General features: G+C 64.0%; 1 protein-coding gene across 2 annotated transcripts; it reads right to left on the bottom strand.

Annotated features, from left to right (window-relative positions):
- Nucleotides 1-5,812: 5,812 nt before the first annotated feature.
- Nucleotides 5,813-15,434, bottom strand: NES (nestin). 2 transcript variants are annotated; one of them, XM_032318064.1, is made up of 4 exons: nucleotides 13,921-15,434; nucleotides 12,786-12,910; nucleotides 11,014-11,087; nucleotides 5,813-10,764 (listed from the first exon to the last, which is right to left on the bottom strand). In XM_032318064.1, exons 1-4 carry the CDS (start codon nucleotides 14,698-14,700, stop codon nucleotides 6,296-6,298), a joined length of 5,448 nt encoding a protein of 1,815 aa, XP_032173955.1. In that variant the 5' UTR covers nucleotides 14,701-15,434; the 3' UTR covers nucleotides 5,813-6,295. The 2 variants fall into 2 exon arrangements, with proteins under 2 accessions (XP_032173955.1, XP_032173956.1); XM_032318065.1 differs by lacking the exon at nucleotides 13,921-15,434 and adding an exon at nucleotides 13,253-13,356.
- Between the last annotated feature and the right edge of the window lie 8,802 nt (nucleotides 15,435-24,236).

Here is a 24,236-nt window from a genome sequence, read left to right as displayed (position 1 = left end):
CCACAGGACTTGAGACGGCAGGGTGGACCCCCCAGAGGGCTCCTGGGTGGGAGCTGGAGGGGGCTTCGGTGTCCCGGCGGGCCACCAACACTTCCTCCCTGAGTGTCCCCCACAGCCGAAGCAGGGGTCTGCCGTGTGCTGTGTACATGAGGAGACCTGCCGGGGTTCACACAGGGCGGCCCCTGGAGTCATCTCCCTCCCGGCCCCGGCACCTGCCGCCACTGGAGCAAGTCCAGCGGAAACGGAAGCCTAAGCCTTCTCCTGGCTTTGTTGGGCTTCCTGGAGGAGGGGGGAGCTGGTCCAGGGATGACTCAGCACTGTGAACTGAGTCCAGCCCTGACCTGCGCATATGTGCGTGCGTGAGCCCGGGTGTGTGTGTGCACGTGTGCGCACGTGTGCGCGAGACGGCGGGGCAGGGGCATCAGCACCTCCTGCTCATGGGGGGCCCCACCCTGCCCCTCCCGGAAGAGCCTGGAGCAGGAGCACACCTGGGTCTGACCAGGTCACCCCTGCCGAGCCCCCCACCACGCAGGCTTACATTCTTGGCCTTTTCTCCGAGTCTAACATGGGGACCCCTCAGGGCTGCCTGTTCTCTTGGGGTGAGGTCAGAGTGAATATCCAGCCAGGGGGGCCTGGCTTTAGGGGCTGGGCAGAGGGGCCCTCCAGATGCCCTCCAGCTACCATGGTCCCCAGCATTCCCCCGGACAGCTCTAACCACCACCCTACCTCCCATCCGTCCCCGGAGGGCCCCCACCCCACCCCGCCCCTAACTCCCACACGCTGCCCTGACCTCACTGGGGCCTTTGTCCCGGCCTCAGCCCTGTCTGTGGGACGGTCTCCTGCGCTGGGAGAGAAAGGGCCCCATTGTCCAGGCTGCCCGAAGACTTCCAAAAATGCTCAGCCTGTCAGTCCCCTGGGGGCGGCGGGCTCACCCTGGGGGCTGCAGTCAGGTCCCCGGCCCAAGTGGGGACCCAGGTCTCCTCGCTCCGTCTGCCTCCCCCAGACGGCTCGGGCCGTCCTGAGATGACCCGTCCGCTCCGTCCGCCCCGCTGGCCACAAAGCAGAGCTTCCTCCTGGGAAGGATGAACGGAGGGTCTCAGGGGCAGAGCCCGAGGAAGGGGGGGGAGGGGGGAGAGATGAGAAAAGAGGGAGAAGGAGGAAGCACGTGAGGACACCACGGAAGGACTTCGACGTCTAATTAGTCCTCGGAGTGGGGGCCTGCGGCCTCCCTGCTGTCCTCCCTTAGTCCTCGGGAGCTGGGTAGCCAGGCAGGGCTGCTGACCCCCGGGGACTGAGGCATTAAGGGGAGCCGCCCACAGCCCCCTAACCTGTGTTCTGGGGACCCCAAGAGGTGTCTAGGGGCTCTCAGGAGCATTGGCAGGGGATGTCTCTTTGTGCCTCCGTTTCCCCATCAAGGTGAACTGAAGTTCTCTGTGACACGTGCGTGAGCTGAATAGAAAAGGAAGGAGCCCAGGAGAGACCCACAGACTGGGGAGCCCGCAAGGAACCAGGACCCGGGGACAGGGAGAAAAGCAGGTAGCAGACCGGGAGAGGCAAAACCAGGGCGCTGGGGAGGGAGAGTGGGCTTGTGAGTGGTGAGCGAGGCTGACCAAGGGCCCGGGAGGGGCCGAGCTGGTGAGCTGTCTCCCCAGCCCTGAAGCCTCCAGCCACCCTTTCCCGGGACCCTGGGGCCCTGGCTCGTCAGCAGCTGAGCCCACAGCTGCCGGGAGCTGGTTCCTCGACGGTGGCCCCCTGGCAGCTGCCTGGGTTTATTTCTGGAGCTGCAGCTGAGTCATGGAGGAGGGCTGGCGGCTGCCCGAGAGGGCTGGAGGTCTTCTCTGGGGTCTGGGTTCCCTCCTGTAGTCAGGTTACAGGTGGGCCGTCCACCCTGGGGACCCTGGGATAAAGGGGCCAGAGCCAAGCGCTCCTGAGTTTGGAGAAGAGACAAGGGTGATCCGGGTTTGGGGTGCTAGGCTGGACCGCGGTAGGGAGGGGCCCCAGCAGGGACAGAGGCAGAGAAGTGGATGTGAGAGAGGAAACAGAGCCCTGTCCTCCGGCTGCAGACTCGGGGTGCGCGCGGGGGGGGGGGGCTCACCTGAGGCTCTTCTGTCCCCGCCTCCTTCCTTCAGTCCCTTCCCCGCTCAGCCCCGTGGGACTCTCTTCTGTCTAGGCTGGGCCCTCAAACGCGGAACTAGCACCTGGTCCTTTCTTTACCCAAGAAGCCTCCTTTTCCCCAGCTCCCGGGAAACCCATCCCTCTGTGGGACCCCTCCTGGAGCAGGGCCTCTGCTGCAGGGTGGGGGCAGGGCTCAGGGGACCCGGAGGCCTGTCCCCAAGCACAGAGTCCAGTTGAGTTTCCTGGGCTCGGGCAGGCTTGGTCTCCGTCCCCTCCCCTCGCGGTGGGCAGCCCAGAGGGCGCATTCCAGCTGAAATTAAACCACATTCCTCCTTCCCTGCGAGGATGGCATTACAGACACGGCAGCTGAGACACCACAGGGTCAAGTGGCAGCAGCTGGTCTCTCAGGAGGGGCTGGGGGAGGCCGTGGGGCGCTGAAGCAATGAAGGACCTCTGAGTGATGGAAGAGGCCAGGAGGGGGGCAGCGTGCAGCGGGAGGTGTAAGGTTAGACCACAGGGAGCCACAGCCACGTGGAGCCTCCAGCCAAGGGGCTCTGAGGGGAACAGCGGGGGCCCCAGCCTCACTTCCCCAGAGGACCCTGCACGGACACCCTCCCCAGTGTGCACTGGGCACGCACAGCAGGCAGGAAGGCGGACGGCCCCTTTAAGAGGCCCCACTGGGAGCTCCCTTGGCCGGAGCCCAAAGCCCAGGCCTTTGATTCCCTCGGAGACCCGGCGGGTGGCACTGTGGTGGCCCATGGTGGCAGCAGCAAGGACAGCATCGGGCTGGCTGAGTGGAGAGCTCAGCCCCTGACCTCACCCTCTGGGGCCTCAGGCTGGACGGCCTTATAAGGAAGTGCCCCAAACAAACGGAGGCCGCCACCTCCGGCCCCCCACCCCGCCCCCGCCCCCGCCCCTCCGAGGCTGTATTTACGGCAGAGGCGGCAGAGGCCCCAGAATAACCTCGCGCTTGTCCTCCCGGTGGGGGGTGGCGCTGGAGGGACGGGTGCCGCCTGCTCCTCGGGGACCCACCCTCCCTAACGCTTCCTGTTGTCTGACCTCATCGCGGTTCTTTTCTTTCCTTCCCTCATTCATTCCTCCGTTCATTCATTCTGTACCTGTTTGCTGAGCACCCTGGGGGCCCGCAGAGACCCTGGGCTGGACAAAGTCCGCGCTCTCCTGGAACTTTCCAAGAGGACAGGGTCCGCTGAGGTGCGAGGGCCCGGGTCCTCCCATTCCCTGGCCTGGAGCTCTCTCCTGGGCTCCCACCCTCCTGCTCTTGTCCCCACCCTGGCCCTCTCTTCCGAACCCCAAGGCAGCCCCTCCAGATTCTCCAGCTCAGAAGATGGGAACCCCCTTCCTGTTGCCCCAGTGAAAACCTGGGAACCTCTGCTGCCACACGCTCCTCCATCCCCCACGGCAGGCCACCAAGAGCTGAGATCCTGCGTCTCTTACTTCTGTCCTCTTCATGCCCCCTGCCGCCAGCGCCCCTGCCCAGACCATTGCAGTAGCCACCCCGACGCTTATCCTGGCCCAGCCGACAGAGGTCACATTGAAAACACAAACCTGGTCGTGCTGCATCCTTCAAGCCCAGCATTGGCTCTTCATTCCCCCAAGAAGACGTGCACACTCCTGGCCACCAGACAAGGCCTCAGCCCAGAGACTCAGGCTCTCCTTAGTCTCCCTGAGAACCTTCTCCCCCGTCATCCTCCATCTCTGGTCACAGCCTTCCTTCTGCTCCACAACCCCCCAGGCTCTCTGGTTTGGCTCCGGGGTTTTACAGGGGCAAGGAGCCTTTCTTTCCCCGCTTCCCCACCCCCTCCCCAGCCCAGATCAGGCAAGGTCCCTCGTTTTACGCTCCCATAACCTCCTCCTCGGCTCTGTCTTCAAATGTGACTTCCGCTCAGAAGCCCTTCTGCGGGGCGCCTGGGCGGCTCGGTGGGTTAAAGCCTCTGCCTTTGGCTCAGGTCGTGATCTCAGGGTCCTGGGATCGAGCCCCGCAGCGGGGAGCCTCTTTCCCCTCTCTCTCTGCCTGCCTCTCTGCCTACTTGGGATCTCTCTCTCTCTCTCTGTCAAATAAATAAATAAAGTCTCTTAAAAAAAAAAAAAGAAGGGAGCGAGGAACCCCGGATTCTCGGAGTCTGTACAGTGACAGCACGTAGCAGGTGCTCAGCAGAGTCTCCTGAAAAGCGACACTCACTCTTACCACCTCCCGGAATGACCCTGTTACTGTCCAACCTTCATTTCTCGTATCGCAACGACAGACGGCCATTTCCAAAGAGAGCACGCCTCCCGCCACACACCCCCTTTCCGGAAGCCCCGACTTCTGTCTCACTCGCATCCTTCCCCTGTTCAGGATTGTGGGGGTGACCCTGTAGGGGATCAGGGATCCCAGTGTCGGGGGCAGGAGGGACACCCGGGGACAGGGAAGGACAGCTTGGCCTGGCCTCTTGTCCTTGGCCCCTGGCCCAGGCGGCAGTGCCCGAGGGCCTGGGGAGATCAAGCAGAGGGCTCCTCTGTCCCATGACAGGGGCAGCGGGTGGCCCTACTTGCCTGGACGCCGAGTGCTGGCCCCCGGGCCCCGCGGGCTGGCAGGATCAGACCGGCCTTGTCAGCACTGGGTACAGGAAGGAGCTCAGGACCTTGGGCTGCCAGAAGGGTGGGGACGGATGGGCTCCTGCACCCAAGGGCAGGGTGTATGTGACATGAGGGGCTGGGTCCCAAGACAGAGACTCCCGCGTGGAGAGGGGCACAGCGGGAGTCTATCAGGGCGCCTCCTGTCCGTCTGCCCACCCCTCTTTGGCCAGAGGACCTGAGTGGAAGCCAGCGGGCCTGTGTCTCCGTCCTCTCATTGTCCCCCGCCCTCAGCCTTGCGCCTGGGTAGAGGAAGAGCTCCCAGACGTGGGCCAGCCTCCAAGTGTGGGAAGTTTCTTTCTCGGGTCCTTTACCCCGCCCCCAGCCAGACGCTTAGAGGGGCCGAGAGCCAGAGCCCCCGTGAGCCAGAGCCCCAGCGGTTTCTCTCTGTGTATCTTGACTTCAAGGCCTAGGGCCCCATCTAACCCGGGAACCCTTGGCCTCTCCCGGCCCCCACGGACCCAGAACCCTTCTGGGAAGAGAGGAGGGGGCAGGGAGGAGCAGCAGCAAGGAAAGGGGGTACCCCAGGCCGAACCTCGCCTCCTCTGGTTCTTCCTGCCCCCGAGGGTCTCCCCATGCCCCTTCCCTGCCACCCAGCCCAGCGCCCCTCACTGCGGCTGAGTCTGAGGTCCAGAGAGGTCAAACAGTGAGCAGGGGCCCCACAGCCGCCCTCCTCCCGCTCTGACCCAGCCCTGTGGAGTCGGCATCGCAGGCCAGACGACTGTTAGGGTTTGGAGGCAAGGGGTTCATTATCCTGGCGGCACTGAGGGGCCGGGGGTGGCAGGGAGGAAGCCGATGGTGGGGTGGCCCCCAGCCTAATCCCTGTCATCAGTGCTGTGGGCAGAGATGATGATGGCCCTGGCTTCTGCCAGCACAGGGTCACCTGGACGGCCACCCGCCCCCCACCCTGGGCCCCGGGAGGCCTTCCCGTTCCTTCTCTCCGCAGAGGCAGCCCCTCCCCAGCACTAGCTTCGTCCCCAGTCACCCCATCTCTACTCCACCGGGCCCCGAGGACCCCCCCCCACCCCAGGGAAGGAAGAGTCCAGATGTTAGAGTCCAGATGTCAGAGACCAAAGATTGCTTTATTCAGGCAGGGATGAGCCAGACTCAACACGGCAGGAACACAGGGTGGGGGCGGTCAGGGCCTGGGAGCACCCCCTCCCCCGGTGGCCAGACCCCCTGCAAGGGTGCAGCGAGGAGGGACAGGGCAGGGGAGCCCTGCGGTGAGGACCACCATAGCCCCCTGCCCTGGGGGGAGCCCTTCCTAGAGGACAGGAGGGGAGAAGGGGTGTGGCAGGAAAGGGGCCTAGTCCTACGTGGTTCAGCCGGCTGCAGCCTCCTGGGACAGCAGGGTCTGCGGGCTGGGGTGCATTCCGGAGCCTCTGTTCTCGGGACTCACCCCTGCTTCACCCTGGCCGGTCAGGCCTCTGGGACAGAGGCCACGGGTCAAGGGATCATAACTTAAGGAGTTCTGCCTCTGAGCAGGGAGGGGACATAGGGACCCCCCAACACGCACACATACCCCGAGTCCTCAGCGAGCTGCTCTCTAGTCCTCCCCTGAGGACCAGGAGTCGACATCATCCCTTGGCGTGAACTTCAGGAACTGGCCCACGCCCAGGTGAAGAGGAGGTCCTGCCCAAGGGGACTTCAGGGCACCCCCCTCATTGTCCTCCTCCTCCAAGGGGCTGCCTGGGTCCCCCTCGGGGCCCCCCAGTGTCCCCTGCTCTCCTCTGTCAGACGGCTGCAGCCCGTTCACCGCCCCCCCACTCACACGCTCCAACTCCTCCTTCAGGCTGGGGCCCTGGCCAGGGACACCCAGGCTGTTCCCCACCCCACCAAGTGTTCCCAGAGGGTCGGGGACCTGGTCCTCCCTCTCCAAGGAAACGGGGCCAGACTCCCCGTCCGAGCCCGAGGGCTCTGAGCTGTCCTGGGACTCAGTCTCCAGGGTGGTTCTCCGGACACCAGCGGCCGCGTCCCTCAGGCCGTCAACCCAGGGGACGGTGCCATCTGTGGCCTCAAACCCCGGGAAGTTCCCTCTCGGAGGGCCACTCAGGGCCGGGAGGGGACGGACAGAGGACCCTGGGCCCCACGGGCCAGCCCCGGGCTGCCCCCCATCCTCTTCTTCCTTGTCCCCCTCTCCCTCCTCCCCACTCTCTTCCTCATCCGCAAACCCGTCCGACTCGCCCTCCCCGGCCCAGGCTGCAGGCTCAGGGGCTCGGCCCAGAGGTTCCACAGCCTCCCTGGGGACCCCGGGAAGGCGAGAAGCCTCGGCCTCCAGGTCCTCAAACTCCTCCGACAAGTCAGAGTCCTGCCCGCATTCCTCCTCCTCGTCCTGGTCCTCCTCACCCCCTCGCGGGGCCCCACAGCCCTCAGAGGTCGGGACCGAAGGGCCCCGGCCTTCCTTTCTGGCCTCCCCTTGCGGGGAGGGCCTCGGCTCCGCGACCGGATCCCACCTGGGGGAGGCCTGGGACCGCAGATAGAGGCCCAGCGGAGTGGGGTCCGGGAGGGTCTCCCCAAGCTCGTCAGCCTCACTGTCCTCCCTGCTCTCCCCCTCCCGGAGACCCTCAGCGCTGCCCTCGGAACCCAAGCCCTCCTGCTCCCCCTCCACCCCTGCCAGAGCCTCCGCTCTGCCCTCCAGCCCCCGGCCAGCCTCCCGGCTCCCCTCGGCCAGGAGCTGGAGCCCAGGGGCATCTCCAGGGATCAGGGTGGGCGCCCGGGGCTCAGTGGGCCCCAGCACTAGCTCTGCCTCTCCTGCTTCCTCCAACGCCAGTGGCCCGGGCCAAGGGGCACCCCTACTGCTTCCCCCGGGAGAGGGGCCCTCGGTCTCGGCGGGGAGCCCGGACTCTGCTCCCCAGGGGGCCTCCAGCTCTGCCTCCTCCCAGCCCCTGGAAGGTTCCAGGGGGTCCATGCTCCTCCTGGACAGGGTGGAAAGCTCTGGGTCCAGAGCAGCTGCCTCCTCTGGGTCCTCTCTGGACCCTTCAGAGCCCTGCCTCCTCTCTCCCTCCAAACCTTCCTTGCCTGTGGGTGGTGTCGTCCCCTCCTCTCTGGCCGGGCAGCCTGGGTCCTCCAGCCCCCCCACCTCCCGCTCTGGTCCCTGCCAGCTTCCCGCGGCAGACTCGCCCGCAGCTGTCCCTAACCCCAAAGTGACCTCTGGGGAGGCCTGGTCCCCCCCGGGGGACTCCTGTCCACCTTCCAACACCAGCTCTCTCGCCTCAGACACTTCCTGGGCAGGTTGGATGCCTGGCGCCCGGACTTGCTCTGGTGGCCCCTCGGGGTCCCGGAAGCCCTCAGTGCCTCCCTCCCCGCTGGCTCCCTCCACTGGCACTCTCTGCTCTCGGGGCTCCGGGCTCCCCGGACGCCCCTCGCCAGCACTCCAGGCCTCCCCTGCGGCCGCCAGCCACAGCTGTCCGCACCCCTCAGACTCCTCCTTCCCCACGAAGCCACCGGACTCCCTCACGATGACGGGCTTTGCCTCAGCTTCCTGGCCCGCCGCCGCCCTGCCAGGGGGCGAATCCTGATCCTGTGCTCCATATGCCAGCGTGTCTTCCCGCCCCTGGGCACGCGCTGGCGACTGCCGTCCTGCCTCTTTCAGAGACCTCGGCGGCTCCAGGTCCCCCGTCTGTGCGGGGGTCTCTTCCTCGGTCGGGGACCTTTGGCTTTCCTGACCCGGCTCTTCTGGAGGCCCCTGATTCTCTAGGTTCCACTCGCCCACACGGCCCAGTGATTCTCGAGCCTCCTTTTCTAGAGGCCTCGGCGTCTCCTGGCCGTCTTCCACAGACTCCAGTGGTTCTTGAATTTCCTTGTCTAGAGGTTTTGTTGTCTCCTGACTCATTTCTTCTGGAGACCACAGTGGCTCTTGAGTTTCTAGAGATTTCAATATTCCCAAATTGCTTCCTGCAGACTTTGGTGGTTCTAGATTCTCTGACTCTGAAGATCTTGCCTTGCCGCTCTCTTCTTTTAGGAACCATAATAACTGTTGATTCTCATTTTCAAGAGATCTAAATATCTTCTGGTCTTTTCCGAGAGACATTTGTGGCTCTGGTTTCACCTTTTCTAGAGGTCTTAATGTTGCCTGGTCTTCTTCTACTAGACACCCCACTGGATCCTGGTTCTCTTTTTCTAGAGATCTCAAAGTCTCTTGGCCTTCTTCTTCTAGGCACTCCACTGGCTCCTGGTTTTCTTTTTCTAGAGGACTCACTGTCTCCTGGCCTTCTTCTTCTAGAGACCCCAAGGACCTCTGATTCTCTTTTTCCAGGGATCCCAAGGTCTCCTGGTTCTCATCTTCTAGAGACTTCACTGACTCGTGGTTCTCTTTTTCTAAAAGTCTCAGTATTGCCTGGTCTTCTTCTACTAGAGACACCACTGGTTCCTGGTGTTCATTTTCTAGAGGTCTCACTGTCTCTCGGACCTCTTCTAGAGACCTCAAGGACCTCTGGGTCTCTTTTTCTAGAGATCTCAATGTCTCCTGGTTCTCATCTTCTACAGACTTCACTGGCTCCTGGTATTCTTCTTCTAGGGGATTCAGTGTCTCCTGGTCTTCTTCTAGAGACCTCACTGCCTCCTGGTTCTCTTCTACAGGTATCACTACCTTCTGGTCCTCTTCTTCTAGAGACCCCAAGGACCTCTGTTTCTCTTTTTCTAGAGATCCCAACGTCTCCTGGTTCTCATCTCCTACAGACCTCTCTGGCTCCTGGTATTCTTCTTCTAGAGGTCTCGCTGATTCCTGGTCCTCTTCTTCTAGAGACCTCAAGGACTCCTGGTTCACTTTTTCTAGAGGCCTCAATGTCCCTTGGTCGTCTTTTTCTAGACACCTCACTGGTTCCTGGTTCTCTTTTTCTGGAGGTCTCAAGGTCTTATGCTTCTCATCTTCTGGAGAGTTGAGAGACTCTTGGTTTTCTTTTTCTAGTAGTCTCAAGTTCTCTAGATTCTCATCTTCTAGAGATCTCAATGGCTCTTGAGTCTCCTTTTCTGAATCTCTCATTGACTCAAAGTTCTCTTCTAGACACCTTTCTAACACATGATTTTCCTTTTCTGGATATAAAAATGTCTCTCCATTACCGTCAAGAGACCCCATTAGTTCTCCATTCTCCTTTTCTACAGATTGCAATGTCTGTGGGTCCTCTTTTCCTACAGGTTTAAGTAGCCCTTGAGTCTCTTTTTCTAGAGGTCTCAGTACTTCTACATCCTTCTCTTCTAAAGATGTCAATAGCTCTTGATTCTCCTTTTCTAGATCTTTTGATGCGTCTAACCTCTCTTCTTCTAAAGATCTCAGAGATTCTGGATTCGCCTCTATAGATCTCAGTGTCTCGTGGCTCTGTTTTTCCAGAGATATCAGCGACTCTTGAATTTCCTCTTCCACAGACTTCAGAGTTTCTTCTTCCAAAGGACCCTGGGAGTCTTGGATTTCCTTCATGTTCAGACCCCCATCTTCTTGCCGTGTTTCCTGCTGCAAACTATTCACCATTTTTACCTCTATGGCAGTTTCTTTCTCTGCCAGCCCCCAGATTTGCCCTTCACCTTCGTCCTGGAATCTGCTAGCCATTCTAGACCCACTGGGTTCTCTCCCTTTGGCCTCTAAACTACAGGGGTCTGGGCTGAGACGTGGGGCCAAGGAGGTGTGATCCTCAGAAGACTGGCCAGTACCGGCCTCTTGTTGCTCGCCCCCAGGCTCCTCTGGTCCTGGCAGAATGCTGGAAGGGATGGCCAGAGCCTGCATAGCCTCTGGGGCCTGCTCCCTCCCAATCTGTGGCTGGAGCAGGGAGAGGGGGGCATCCTGGGCTCCGATTTCTGCATCTATAACAGCGCAGGGAGCCGGAAGTGTGGGTGGGATGGGGGTGCTGGCCAGGGTTGGGGTACGGGCCTGGAGGAATTCTCGGCTCTTCAGAAAGCCTGGCACAGGTGTCTCAAGGGTATCAGGCAAGGGCAAGGAGAGGGAAGTAGGGCTCAGGGCAGAAAGCAAAGGTCCCAGATGCCGGCCCTCTGGGGTCCCAGGGAAATGCAGCTCCAGCTTAGGGTCTGGAAAGGCAGAGGGGAAGAGACAGTGTCAGTAGGGACTGGCGGGGAGTTTTGAAGCAGCTACCACTTCTGGCAAGAGTGCCCGTGAGCCCTGCCCCACCTTCCACTGGCTGGGCTGAGAGTCCACTCACTGGTACCGGAGGCCAAGGACTCAAGACCTAGACTGGGTCTCCCAGGATAGGAATTACTCTGGGGCTTAAAGAGCAAAGAAGGGGGTGGGGTGGGGCAGGGCCTGACCCCTCCTCTTACCCTGGAAGCAGAGAGAAGCCTTGGAAACAGCACCAGGGGTCTGCAGCCTGGAATTCTCAGCCTCTAGGAGGGTCCTGGGGATGAGGGAGGAGATGCGGGGTCAGCCGTCTGTCCGTCTGTCCGCAGGCCTCTGGCAAGCCGGCCTGGGAGGACTCGGCTGAGCCTGTGTCCCTGGCCCTGCGGGCTTCCTCTTCATTCCCACTGCCGCACAAAAGCCACACGTGGGGTCACACTTGGCTGAGCCCGGGGAGTCCCATGGACACAAACCACAGCATCGCACACATGCTTGGGACACATGGCCAGACTCACACACAGCAGATTCCCACACAGTCCACACAGTGTGCACACACCCACACAGCCGCCCCCTCCCCCACCCCTAGGCCAGTGATCTCATCCTCTCTGTGGGGCCGATTCTCATGCTAATCACCGCCTTTGTCCACAGTTCAGTCTGGAGGGTCTGAGTGGGGGGCTTCCCAGGGGAAGTGGGAATTCTCATGCTGTTCCCATGGGATGGGCTCCCTCCTTCTCCCCCAGGGCCCCCAAAGCTGGTCACGGACAAAAGCAAATGAATTCCGCTCTCTCTCTCCAAATCCTTTTCATGCCTCAAAAACCAGTGGTTAAGCCGGCCCTGACCCTTTCCCCGGGTGGTCTGACTGGGGGTCGAAGCCCTCATCCTGGGATGTCTAAGTACTCTGGATCCCAAGCCTTTGGGGGCAGTGGCAGTCTCTGTGTCCATGACCCTGCCTCCGTGCCCCACGGGGAATGAGGAGGGTCCGGGGTGGGGTGGGGGGTGCCGAGCATCCACTTCCTGCTCCTCTCAAGGACTCTGAGTCTGCTTAGTGTCTGCCGTGATCTCACCTCTGTCCTTGCCCACGGGGCTCCGACTCTCTGAGCTCGGTGTCCTCTTCTTCATCCCAGGACCCTCACTGACCTTCCCTCTCGGGACCCTGCCTTCCCTGACCTCCTGATCCTGTCCCGGGGTCCCTGTCTTGGTCGGCCTGTGAATTCTCGGGGTACTGTCCTTGCATGTCTAGCTCTGGCCCCACCCGAAGGCAAAGCCCCATCCTCAAGTTCCATCCCGGGGTTCCCCCCGCAACCCCCCAGGCCAATTTCCCAGAAGAGACTGTGGCTTTGAGAGAGGCAGCACTTCCTCGGTCTCAGCCTTTCTGGAGCCAACAGGAAATGCGATCAGCGGCAGGGCTGGGCAGGGCCAGGGGGCTGGGGCTCAAGGGGAGTCAGGCCCCTGACATTCAGGATGGAAGAGGCCTTGGATGTCACCCAGCCCCTCCCCCACCTCCAGACAAGGAGACCAAGGCCCAGGTCGGGTGCCCCCGCCCCCAACCTGCAGTTCACCCTTGGTGGGGTTGCCGGGGGACATCATCCTCTTGGCGTGAGCACACACACACGCGCACACCCACACGTGCACACACACGTACAGACTGGGCTTTTCAGCCCCTAGGCGGGGTCTGGATGGAGAGCAACCCCCCACGCCTGTGTGTCCAGCGGTCTCTCCTGAAGCCATCCCACTCAGCAACATCACCCCCCCTTGGGGGACCTCCTAGGCCCAGGAGACTTTTTCGTTCCTGAGCACACACCGGAGCAGGTGGGTTCTGGTGGGACACGCCCTAGTGGGGTAGGACGACGGCCCGGAGTCACAGCTCCTAGCGGCAGCCCAGTTCCCACCACCCATGGCTCTGGGCCCCTCTGGTGGTGACCCGGCCTCGGAAGGGGTGTGCGCATCCGTGCGCCTGGCCGGGCCCGGAAACCCATACCTGTAGGTAGCCACCTCCAGGCTGAGGGACATCTTGAGCTGTGCCAGCTGCTGCCGACCTTCCAGGACCTGGGCGATCTGGCCCTGCAGGCCGAGCTTCTCCTGCTCCAGAGCCTCCACAGCAGACTGCAGAAAAAGGGGGGGACAGCCCGTGAAGGGGCAGGCTTCCCCCCTAACGAACCCGCGGGCCCCTCGGCTGCAGCTCCCTCTGCTCCCTGGTGGATCCCCCGCCCCACAACCCTACGTCCTGCCCAGGGCACCCCCTCTGGGGTTTCTGAGGTCTGCGACCCCTCCCGGCCCTCTGGGAGTGAATGGGACTGCAGCTCCCACAGGAAGGGGGAGGGGAGGGAGGAGGGGAGCCGGGTTCCAGGGAGGAGACGGGAACAAAAGTGGATGCAGAAGGAAAAGCGATTAATCAAGAGGCCTGGAGCCCGCAGTCCGGGTCCCATCACTGTCTCCCGTTCTCACACGAGGCCTCCACCCCCTCCACTTCCCACATGTTCTGGAATCTTTCTCCTCTGAGAGGAGAGGTGGGAGGTGGCGGTGGCCAGACCTCTGTCTGGCCCAGGCGGGAGGCTATTTTCTCAGCTGCTGGTCCCAATCGTGCCGCGTCACGGGGAGCAGCTGTCCTGGGCTCTGGAATGTGCTGGGGGGGAGCTGAGCAGACGTTACAGGGGAGTGGGACTGGGGCCGCACATGGGGGTCACTGACCCCCTCTCGTCAGGGGGAGGGGGCAGTTAGGAACTGGTTAGACTCAGCGCTGGGGAGCAATGGGGGCTGGGAGTGGGGACCTGAGCATCTTCTGAGCAACACCAGGGCCCAGGAGAAGCGCTGCTGGGGGGGGGGGGCGGAGGGGGTGGTTATGGCCAGACAGTGAGGAGGCCGCTGCCACTGACCGTTCTGTGCCTGACCCTCCCCTGTCCCTCCTGGCAGGCCAGGGGTGTGCTCTTTGACACGGCTCTGAACCCCCCACCCTACTCTAGACAAAGTGGGGGAAGTCAGCCTTCTGGCACCAGGACGGGCTTTCTAAGTAGTGGCTCCTGACTGGGCAGCCACCACCAATCCCGCGCCCGCTGCCTTCCCCAGATCCCTGAGCCCCACGGGGACCGCAGGGCTCCCCGCCCGGCCCCTGTCACCTGGAACTTCTCGGTGGCACGCAGCCGCTCCTGCCAGCGGCCCTCCAGCCTCTGCTCCAGCGCGGCCCTGCGCTCCCGGAGGCCACCACGCTCCGCCTGCAGCTGCTGCAGCTCCAGGCGACCCTCGCGGGCGCCCTGCACCGCGCGGCCCAAGCGCTCGCGGGCCTGGCCCAGCGACGTCTCCATGCGCGCCACGCGCTCCTGGTAGCCACGCACCGCCCCGCGCCACGCGTCGCCCAGCTGCCGCGCCAGCTCCTCCAGCTCCGGGGCGGGCGCGGGGGGCCCGCGGGGCGCGGCGGGCCGGCTGGGGGCACGGGGCCGGGCGCTCAGGACCGCGCGCTCCTCCTCGTGCGCCGCGCACACCACCTCCAGCTCGCGCTCCAGCTCCGCAGCCCGGGCGCTCAGCCGGGTCTGGGCGCACTTCTCGGCCTCGGCCGCACGCCGGATGCGGGCCGCCTCGGCCGCCGCCCGCTCCCGCGCCAGCCGCTGCTGCTGGCACTGGCCTGCCACGCCCGCCACCTCTTCCGCCAGGTTGTCGCGCGCCACCTCGGCCGCGTGCTTCTCCCGCCAGCGCTGGTCGACGAGGGCCCGCAGGGCCGCCAGCTCGTCGTCGGCACGGGCCCGCCAGGAGGCATCCCCGGTCTGTGCCCGGAGGCCTCCGAGCTCCGCGCCGAGCAGCTCATTCTGCTCCTCTAGGGCCTTCACCCGCGCCAGGTAGGCCTCCAGGCGCCGGTTGAGCTCCCACATCTGAAAAGATTCCTCCCCCAGGCAGCCCTCCATCTTGCTCGTGAGCCTGACCCACCGAAGGCGGAGAGACGCCGGGCAGCGGGAGAAGCCAGCAACTCCCTCAGCTCTTAGGACGCACGGGGAGGGGAAAGGAGACCTCCGGGGACAATGACGGGGCGGGGCGAGGAGCAGCGGAGCGACTGAGCGTCGGGAGTGAGAACGAGGCTATTCATACTCCCGCCGGCCTGGCGGGAAAAGGGGCGGGACCCGGGCCTTAACCCCTGGAGTTCAGGAAGCGGGTCCGGCCCGCGTCCGTGCGCCGCGCTGTGCGGGAGCTGGAGCCAGCACGACGCCTGCCCGGGGAACCCGATCCCACGAAAGGCTGCCTGCGGGGGAGGCCGTGCCCAGAGCTGGGCCTGTGGAGGGGGCCGGGGACCGACGCCTAGGGGGGCGGGCGGGCATGGCGGGGGTTGGGGGTCGGCAGCGGGGCGGGTCCCTGTTCCTCAGCACCCGCAGCAGAGGTACCGCTTACGAAGTCCTCGGACTCGGTTTCTCATCCACAAAACGGGAGCAATGATGGGCCTCTCACGGGACGTCGGTTCGTCTCGCCCTGGAGAAGGCGGCATCGCAGAGAGGACGGGGGTGGGGGGGACCCCGCGTGGAGAGCGAGTGCAAGGACGTTCCGTCCGGAGGTGCGGCGTGTGCACAGACGCCAGGACGCGGGGAGATGCAGGGGGCGGTGCGCGCCCACCGCTCCGCTCGGTGCTTCCCGCCGCTCTTCCCTGTGGCCTGAGGCTCACAAACCCGCTGTTCGGGGAGGGCAAGGCTCCCCCAGTTCCCAGGGAAAGGGGCCCCCTCCCGCCCTCGGTGTCACGAGGCGTTTCGTGGACAGAGGGTGCCCCCCGGTGGTGAGCGGCGGGGCCGCGAGGAGGAAGGGAGCCGAAAGAAGGGGCCCTCCTGGTCGCGGCCAGTCCCTTTCCTGGTCCTTGTAAGGGGCCGGATCGTGTTCCCACGTCTTACTGGCGCTCTCAGACGGAATCCGCAAAACACACCTTTGAGGATTCTGCATCCTGGAAGCTGAGAGATCACTGGCGTGGGAGCCGTGGGGCGGGCCCTCTGGAGGAGGGCACCCTCTGCCCGGTGGAGGGGCGGGTAAGGTGCGGAGAACACAGAGGAAAGGGCAGCAGCGTCCGAAGGGGCCGGAGGGGAACCCGGGGAGGCAATTTCTGTTCACATAAATCCAGATTAATCTAGGAAGTGTTAACCACGCCCCTGCCGTGTGTCAGCCCTCGCCCCAGCCCAGGACAGTGACATTATGACAGAACTTAGCCAAAGTGTCCGCGGAGAGCTGGGGGAGCTGGAGCACGGGCAGGGTTTCCAGGTTGGGGGGCGGGGGTAGAACAGGGTCAGTGACCGGAAGGCCGTCTCACCAATACCCCACCCCTGTCCCCAGGCCAGCTGGGCTTTGGAATTCACTCAAATCGTGGACTAAAGGCCTAGGAGGGGCTGGTGGGAGCAGACCCAAGGCTGAGGCTTCTCCACCCTCACATTAGCCCACAAAGTCTGCTGTCTGGCCTGGGCTCGGGGCTCCCAAGGCCTGTGTCCAGGAGAGAGCAGCCCATCTGACTTTTGCACTTTCTGGCTAAAGGACCTTGGGCAGATCATATCACATCTCTACGTGACCCTCTGTGTACTGTTTGGTAAAGGAGGTTAATACCCATTCCCATAAGCTTGTTGTGAAGATCAAAGCAGACCACATGTGGGGACGTCTTCAAAGACCATCCCCACGAAAGCCATCACCTGGAGCCAACTCTCTCCTGAACCCTGGCGCTGCGTTTGGGGATCGTGGAGAGAGGAAATGCTCAACATCCTGAAGAGGAGTGTGGCACTGAGTTTCCGAAGGCAACCACAGCCTGGCGGAGCTGTGGAAATGCTCAGCCGACCGCCAACAGGTAAGTGACACCTGAAGCGATGACATGTTCAGGGGAAGAAGGCCCTCCGTCGGGGCCAGTGGGCACTCAGGGGGCGCGTGGAGGGCCACATGGCCTCCTCTCCCCTGCCCTGGGGTTGTACTGGATTCCCGGGACTTTTGTGAGGCTTTCGGCTGCACTTTTGTCCCTGGGCCCAGGCCACACGGACCACATGACACTCCAGTGGGCAGACACAGAGTTCAGCGGCCGTCCCCAGAGCCTGATGGCCGCGGACGTTTGCTGAAGAGCCGAAGGAAAGCGCAGACCTCATTTGTCTGATCTACGGCTCGTGCAGGAGCCGAGACAGTTTGACCAAATAGGAAAAAATGAACCCAATGACGTTTAATGGGGATAAATGTAAAAATCTGCTTTTGGTTTCAAAGTCAGCAGGCGTAAGAAGGGACCAGTGAAGAGGAGAGCTTCTCCGCTGAAGACAGCCCGAGGGTCTTAGCGGACCACAGCTTGTCGTGAACCAGTGCTGGGAAATGGCTGCCCAGCCCAGTGAGCGGTTAATGGACACGGGGTGTCCAGACCAGAGGTGAGAGCCCCGTTGCCCTCAGTACGTGGAGGATAGTTCTGGACACTGTTTTCAGAGGGACTTTGAGGGGTTGGAATTGATCCCAGAGGAAGAAGTCTGGGCAGCGAGAGAACCTGGAATGATGTTCGATGGAGGATTTCTCCGTCTGCTCCTGTCCCAGTGAAGCTCCAGAGCTAGAACTGGGAGCCTCTGAGCCCCACACCGCCCCGGAGGAGCATCCCAGAGCCACTGGGAAGGTCTCTGCGCCCCATCCACATGGGCTGGGATGCTGCTCCGGAAGGCAGGCTGTGGCTTCTCCCTCCTCGGCTCAGAGAAGTGTGATGCCCCCCACGGCGAGAGGATGCGGGCTCCCAGGGGACCAGTCTTCACGGGGGGCTGCCTGAAGGGCACGCTGGGGTCCTGGGCCAGGAGCGTGCTCATCTCCCTCTGGGCCTGGCCGAGTTAGGGAAACAGACTCTGGATGGGGATGGCAGGGACAGAGGGTGCCCCGGGGAGGGACAGGTGAGGTGTGGTGTGCTAAGAAGATGCCGTGAAAGGAGCCGCCGTGGGGCCGTAAGCCCTCCCCGGGGGGGGGGGGGGATCCATGCCTGAGGGGGGCTGACTACAACACTGGCTAAGCGGCACTCAGCCCCGTTTTCCCCTCCCACGGAGAAGCTGCCAGAGGTCCTGAAGGGACGGCAGAGGGAGATCGCGGCCCCTCCCTTTGCCTCCCTGTCCCCTCCTTCCAGCCAGCCCGCTGGGCCTGGCGTGGGGGCCCGTCCTCCGCAGCAGGGCAGGGGCCTTCCCCGCCTCCATCCTGGCCAGGCGGCGGACGCACAGACAGCAGGTAGAGAGCACTGCGCAGGGCCCTACCCCTCTAGGCCACTTGGAGGCGTCAGTGCGCCGCTCTGGGTCTTGGTTTTCTCGTGAATGTACTGGAACAGCAATCCGGAGCCCCCTCTCGAATGTGGGGGGCACCGCGTGCTCTGAATAAATTTCGTGAAGGAATCACGGAGAACCCCTGTGGGCACCCGTCCCGGAGCTTCTGGGCGTATTGGACACAGGGGGCCACACCGTGGGACCCACAGACAGGCGGGCAGAGCAGGGTGCTGTGGGGTTAAAGTGGGGCCTCTGCCCTCAAGACAGCAGGGAGCCATGGAAGGGTTTTAACCTCAGTCACGGGGTAACCTGCTCAGACTTGTGTCTTAGGAAGGTCACTGCGGAGGACTGAGGTGGGGTGGACGGCGGACGGGGGGACGGGGGGGACCATGAGCATGCACGGGCCGCTCCCGGAGAGAAGGTACAGGGACGAGACGTGCTGTCCCCTCCCGTCTGTGGGCACTCCGGGCCAGGGGTCCGGTGAGCACCCCACAGAGAGGCAGCCTTCCGGCTCCCGGCTCCCCGCGGCCGGTCTGCCGCCTGTAGCGGGGTGTGGCGCCAGGGGCCGCTGTTGCCTCAAGAAGCCTCCATCTGCCCCCCAGAACCGAATGTCTGAAAACTAAGATTTAGGGAGTGAGGCAGGTACTAGCGTTGTGCTGGTGCCTGGTTTCCACGGGAGGAGGCGGCTCCGAGAGGGTGACCGTCCAAGACCACACGGTCAGAATCTGGACTGTGCGTCCCTCTCTCTGGGGATGAAGCCGCTGGGGTCACCGCACACGGCAGAGAGAGGGACGCACAGAGAAGTCTAGTCTCTGCTGTCCCTCATGCTTCTCCTGTCATCTGGCTCGGGGCCACCGTAGGGCACATGGAGCCAGGAGGTGACCGACTCGGGACACAAGCCCCTCTGGCCTGGTTAGAGTTGAGTCTCCCTCCCCCGCCACCCCCGGCCCGCCCAGCTTCGGGAGACGTAGACAGGGAAGGACAGGGGAGCTGCTGGGGGCGCTGGAGCTGGGATCGGGGACGCGGGCCGGGCCACCAAGGCCTCCCCACACAGAGCCCCTGACGGGTGTTTGCTGCCTCACGGACCATAGCCGGGGCTGAGTTTGGGCTGGGGCACCCCCCTGATGGAGGGCACAGACACCCTTCACCTCATGCCTGGAGCAGTGGGGCAAGGCTGCGGGGGAGGCTGTGCAGACCACCGGCTCTCGAGGCACACCCGAGTGGGAGTCCTCCGGAGACCCCTAAACTCCCCGAGTCCCAGCTTCTCATCTGAGGCGGGATGGTGAGACCTCCGGGCCTGAGCCCAGACGGTTCGCTTTGGCCTGCCCGATCCTTCCGGGGAGCTCACGGATGAGAGCGCCAGGATGGGGGTGGGGGGACGTGGGTCCTGGCGCCCAGCGCCACCCGAGCACCCGAGCCCAGGCCTCCTGGCCTGCGAGGCCGTCTGGGAGGGGATCGCACACCTTCACGGGACCAAACGCGGCTCTCCGAAGCAGGTGTGCGTGTCCTGTCCCCACCAGCCGGCCTCAAGCAGGTCCCGTGGCTCCACACCCTCCAGGCGCTGGTGTTTGGCTTTTCCGGGCTGCGCGCTGTGCTCATCGGATCCGACCGTGGGGGTCACCGCCGCGCAGCTGAAGCCCACGAGCGAAGGAAGAGCCGGGGCAGAACCTGCACAGTCGCATCCCGGCAGAACAGCACGTCCCGCGGACACGGGCGCACACGCAGCGTCTCCGGAAAGCAAACGGATGCTGGACTGAAGGAGAGGACGGCGGGCCCCTCTGGGGAGCAGGACAGAGATGCAGGGCGTGGAGGGGTAGGCCGTGTGCGTAACAGAATTCTTTTTCTTTTTTTTTTTTTTTTTAAGATTTTATTTATTTATTTGACAGAGAGAGATCACAGGTAGGCAGAGAGGCAGGCAGAGAGAGAGGAGGAAGCAGGCTTCCTGCTGAGCAGAGAGCCCGATGCGGGGCTTGATCCCAGGACCCTGAGACCATGACCTGAGCCAAAGGCAGAGGCTTTAACCCACTGAGCCCCCCAGGCGCCCCTGTAACAGAATTCTTGATGGAGAGAGCGCATGGAGTATTTGAAAGTAAATACAGAGGATGGGGTCATCCTGGGCATCTGGGAGCTCTTGGGTAAAAGGGCCCAGACTTTTCTTCTGTGGGTCCAAGAAAGGCCTGCGAGGCAGAAGCTGTGGGGCCAGAGGTCAGCCCGGACAGGGCGGCCATCACCTGCTTCGGGACTGCAGCGGCTGTCACCAAGGGAGAGAGTGCCCTCTTGCTGGTGTGTGACCCACCACACGCTGGCTCATTCGCTGGGGTCTGTCCTAAGGACCCTGGGGGCTTCCTCAGGCCAGAGACTCTCCTGCAGTCCAGGAATGAACAGCCACTGTCCTGATCCCAGGCTCCGTCTTCTGCCCTCCGTGGAGAGGCTGCGGTTCCTGCCCAGGATGTTCTTTGGACCAAAGTAAGAGGCCTAGAAGTTAGTTGCAGGCAGAACTTGCTTGCGCTGTGGGACCAGACAGGAGCGGAGTGGGGTGAGAGAGGGGCAGCGGGGTGGGGGGCCTCCACCAGCCCCCATCCCAGCCCCCGCCCCTGGCCAAGTAGGAGAGGGGCCCCGAGGCCCAACCTGCAGGAGCAGCTCCTGTGCAGCACCTCCTCCCCGGGGCTCTGGGAAGCCTGCCCCAGCCCAAACCCCATAGGTGAGGGGGGAGGAGTCAGGACACCTCTCCCCTCATCTATGGGGTTTGGGGCCGCACTGTCTCCCTGCTGGGAGTCCGGGGCCAGGCGGACCTACCAGGAGGGCGTGTGAGGGGAAGACCTTAGAGGAGAGCCTGGTCTGAGGAACCTGGGTGAGGAGGGACTCATCGTCGGGGCAGCTGGGGGGGAGGGGGAGGTATATTTATCCCGTGAGCTGGTGGCAGTAAAAATAACCAGGAGGCCCAAGTAACCCAAGCTTCCCGGCCGCTCCGTCTGTGGAGACAGCATGAGGAAGAAGCAGAGCCTGGGACCTGCCGTCCTGCTCCCACCCCGCCCCCAGCCCGGGCACGCTGCGGGGCAGGCAGGCGGGTGCCCAGGAGCCGCGGCCACCAGAGGGCAGGGAGGGAAGGAGGGGGGAAGCCGGGAACCGGGCAGAACAGTGCTGGCTCCCAGCCAGGAGCTCCAGTGGGGGCTGAGGGGGGAGGGTGGGGGAGGGGTCGAGAGCAAGGGAAGACAGGTGTGGGAAGTGGCCGCAGCGTCCCCACCCGGCTGCGCCCACACGCTTGCCTGCCTGGTCCCCGAAGCCACTGTGAGCGGAGCGCGTCCTCCGGGTCCGTCTGCGAGGAGCTGACCCGGCAGCACCGCCGCACGAGGCACTTAAGTCAGCCCTGAGGAAGGACTTCCCTGGGGAGAGGGGCAGAGGGCAGGTGGGAGCCAGAGAGGGCTGGCGAGGGTGACTCTCTCCTGGGCATCCTCCGGGGAGTCCCCCGGCGCGGCGGGGCTCGGCTGTGGCCCACGCTCTCGTCCCGAGGCAGGTGGCCGAGGGACGGCCTCACCTTTCTGCCTGGGCATTTCCACAGTCCCCGGCTGGTTTCTGCGTCAGGAGCTGTGATGACAGAAGAGACAATCCCAGGAAAGCTTGTGTGAAAAGTTGAGCCTCTGCAGGGCGGGGAGGAGAGGCCGCAGGGGCAGGGGAGGGCCGTCCTCCTCGAACCCCGTCCCGCACCGAGAGCTCCGAGGCACCCCTGGCTCCGGAGCCGAGGGGTCCTGTGGAAGGACAGGGTGGGCGCCTGGCAGGGGTCAAGACTACTTCCTCAGTGGCCGGGGGTTTATCCCCACCCAGGGTCTGCACAGAGCTGAGCTCTGAACATGTTTGCCAGGGGCATAAACGCTGCCCGTCCGCAAAGGGCCTGGCCTGGCTCCTGGGAACCGTGATACCACATTCCCTGTGTGTCACCCAGGTAGGCGGAGGCCCCCTAGGCCTCCTGGTGCTCGGACGCATCCCTGGGAGGGCCCACACACGGGTGGGGGCTGGGTGTCCGGCTCCGTGCCGGGCCAGGCCAGGGGACCATGGCTCTCCCTCCCCAGGCTGCTCTAGGCCGAGCCCGGGATATCCTTGCCTTTAGGCTCCTGCTGAAACCTTAGCTTATAATCCCCCACCTGAGACTGAAGGGCCCCGGCACCTGTCGGGCCCTCATAATCTGGGGCCCAGAAAGAGAGACGAGGGGCCCAAGGAGGGGCATCTGCTTGCCCCACGGCGGGGGGAGAGACGGAAAACAGACTGCAGAGACTGGAGCGGCCTCTCAACCCTGAGAAACCCACTCCCCTCGCTGGAGAGCAGGAGGCTGCGGAGGGGCCCAGCTCACGCAACCGGGGACCCAGCTCGTTGGTACTGGACCCAAGCGGCCTGTTTTGTGGGACCAGGGATTTCCCTGCTGCCTGAGCAACCCCCCAAGCAGGACACACCCCTTTCTGGTCCTCAGTTTCCTCTGACAAAGGAGAGAGGCAGGATCCCTGAGGGCGCTTCCTTCTGGGACTCTGCGCTCAGCTTCTAGAATTCCCAGCTTCTAAGATTGCACCTCGGGCTGCGGAAGGGAGGGCTGGTTGCTGAGGACAGAGCAGCTGTCTGCTGGGGCCTGAGTCACCGGCTTGAGTCCCAGCCTGGCTCCGCACACCTGCTCCGCTCCAGGGGTGGGGGCGGGGGCTCAGGCCGGAGCCCCATCTCCTCCCGAGGCGCCCGGGTCTCCGAACGGCCTTCCTCCCTGCCCCCTATCTCCCACGCCCCCTGCAAGCCGCCAGCTTCCTGGGGGCAGCCGGGAGAGGCTGGCCAAGCCCGTGGAGGGTGAGGTGGAGGCAGAGGTGCTGGGAGTGGTCGGAGGTTTCTGGGGCGCTGGGCAGGGGCAGAGAAAAGGCAGACATTTGGGGAGGCGGCGGGAGAATGGAGGAGATGGCCTCTGAAAGTCCCTCGGGGGGATGAGGAGGGGACCGGAATGTCCTGGGACTTGAGTGATGGTTCAGGAGGAGACCGTGGCCTGGGGTTAAGTGGGGTCAAGCCTGTCTCACCCTGCCCCCTTACATGCCTGTGACTGGGCCTCCGGCTGACCCTGCTGTGGGGAGCCATTGTCAGGGCCCTGCGGGGGGGGGGGGGGGCTGGAGGAAAAAGGGGCAGCGGGGAGGGGGCAGCAGGACAGGGACCCAGCCTCCAGGACACCCGAGGGAGAAGGCAAGCCAGGCCCCCTGCCCCACCCAAGGCTGCTGGGAGGGGAAGGAGGCTGGGAAGGTCGAGACGGTGCGGGGGGGCGAGGCGGGGCGAGGCGGGCAGCCGCCAGGAGCGGGGAGACCCTGGGGGGAGGGTGCCGTCGGCCTGCCAGGTTCCCGCCGTGGCCTGGGAAGCACCCAGCCCAGAGATCCTTATCCAGCCCAGGCACAGAACTGGTTTCTCGACTGGCAGCGCCAAGGCGGACGGGGACAGGAAGAAGCCAAGAGGTCAGGAGGGCAGCAGGCCTGCAGGAGCAGGGGGGGCCCCCGGGGGGGACCCCTGGCACCCGCTGGCACCACAGTCTCAGCCAGCTCTGCGGGGGCCTCCCCAGCGTGGGCGCAGACCCTGCGTGTTGCACCGATGCACTCCCGCACACACCGGAGCCCCCCAGGGCCCCACTGTCCTGCCTGCCCCCTGCTCAGGTGCGGCTGGCCCAGCCAGGGGAAATGCCTGGTTGGACCCGCTCCTCCCCGCCTCTCCTACCCCCCACAACACTCCAAGGCTCCTGAGGTCACGGCGGGGGGGGGGGGGGGGGGCAGGGGAGCCAACAGGCCTGGGGGGGGCCCGGGGGCGCTCCTCAGAGCCGGCTCCCTTTCATCCCCCGCCACAAAGGGCCTGGACGCCCCAGTTCCATCCATCTTGTGCCTGTGGCAGCCCTTTGTCAGGACCGCGGGTCAGAGGGCCTGACCAGCGCGCCCCCTCCTCTGACTCCCACCCCTGGGGCCCTCAGTACCCTCCCCTGCTGGATTCCCCCTCCTGCCTGACCCCTGCGTCCCCTCTGCCAGGCTCCTCCCCGCCTCTCCCTCTCCTCAGCACCCTGGGGGTTCTGGAGGCTTGGCTCTTCTTGCCAAACACGGGCGGGGAGGCTGCCTTTGGGATCTGGGGGCCTCTGTGCCACCCAGGGCCCTGGATCCCACAGGCTTTGTCCTCTTCTGTCTGGCTGGGCCCCGAATCTCCTGGTTTGGACGTCGCTAGGTCTGTGTCAG

Source organism: Mustela erminea, chromosome 17 (genome assembly GCF_009829155.1).
Source record: "Mustela erminea isolate mMusErm1 chromosome 17, mMusErm1.Pri, whole genome shotgun sequence".
Lineage (NCBI taxonomy): Eukaryota > Metazoa > Chordata > Mammalia > Carnivora > Mustelidae > Mustela > Mustela erminea.
Note: the sequence above shows the minus strand (reverse complement) of the source record. Positions and strands in the feature narration are given on the sequence as shown.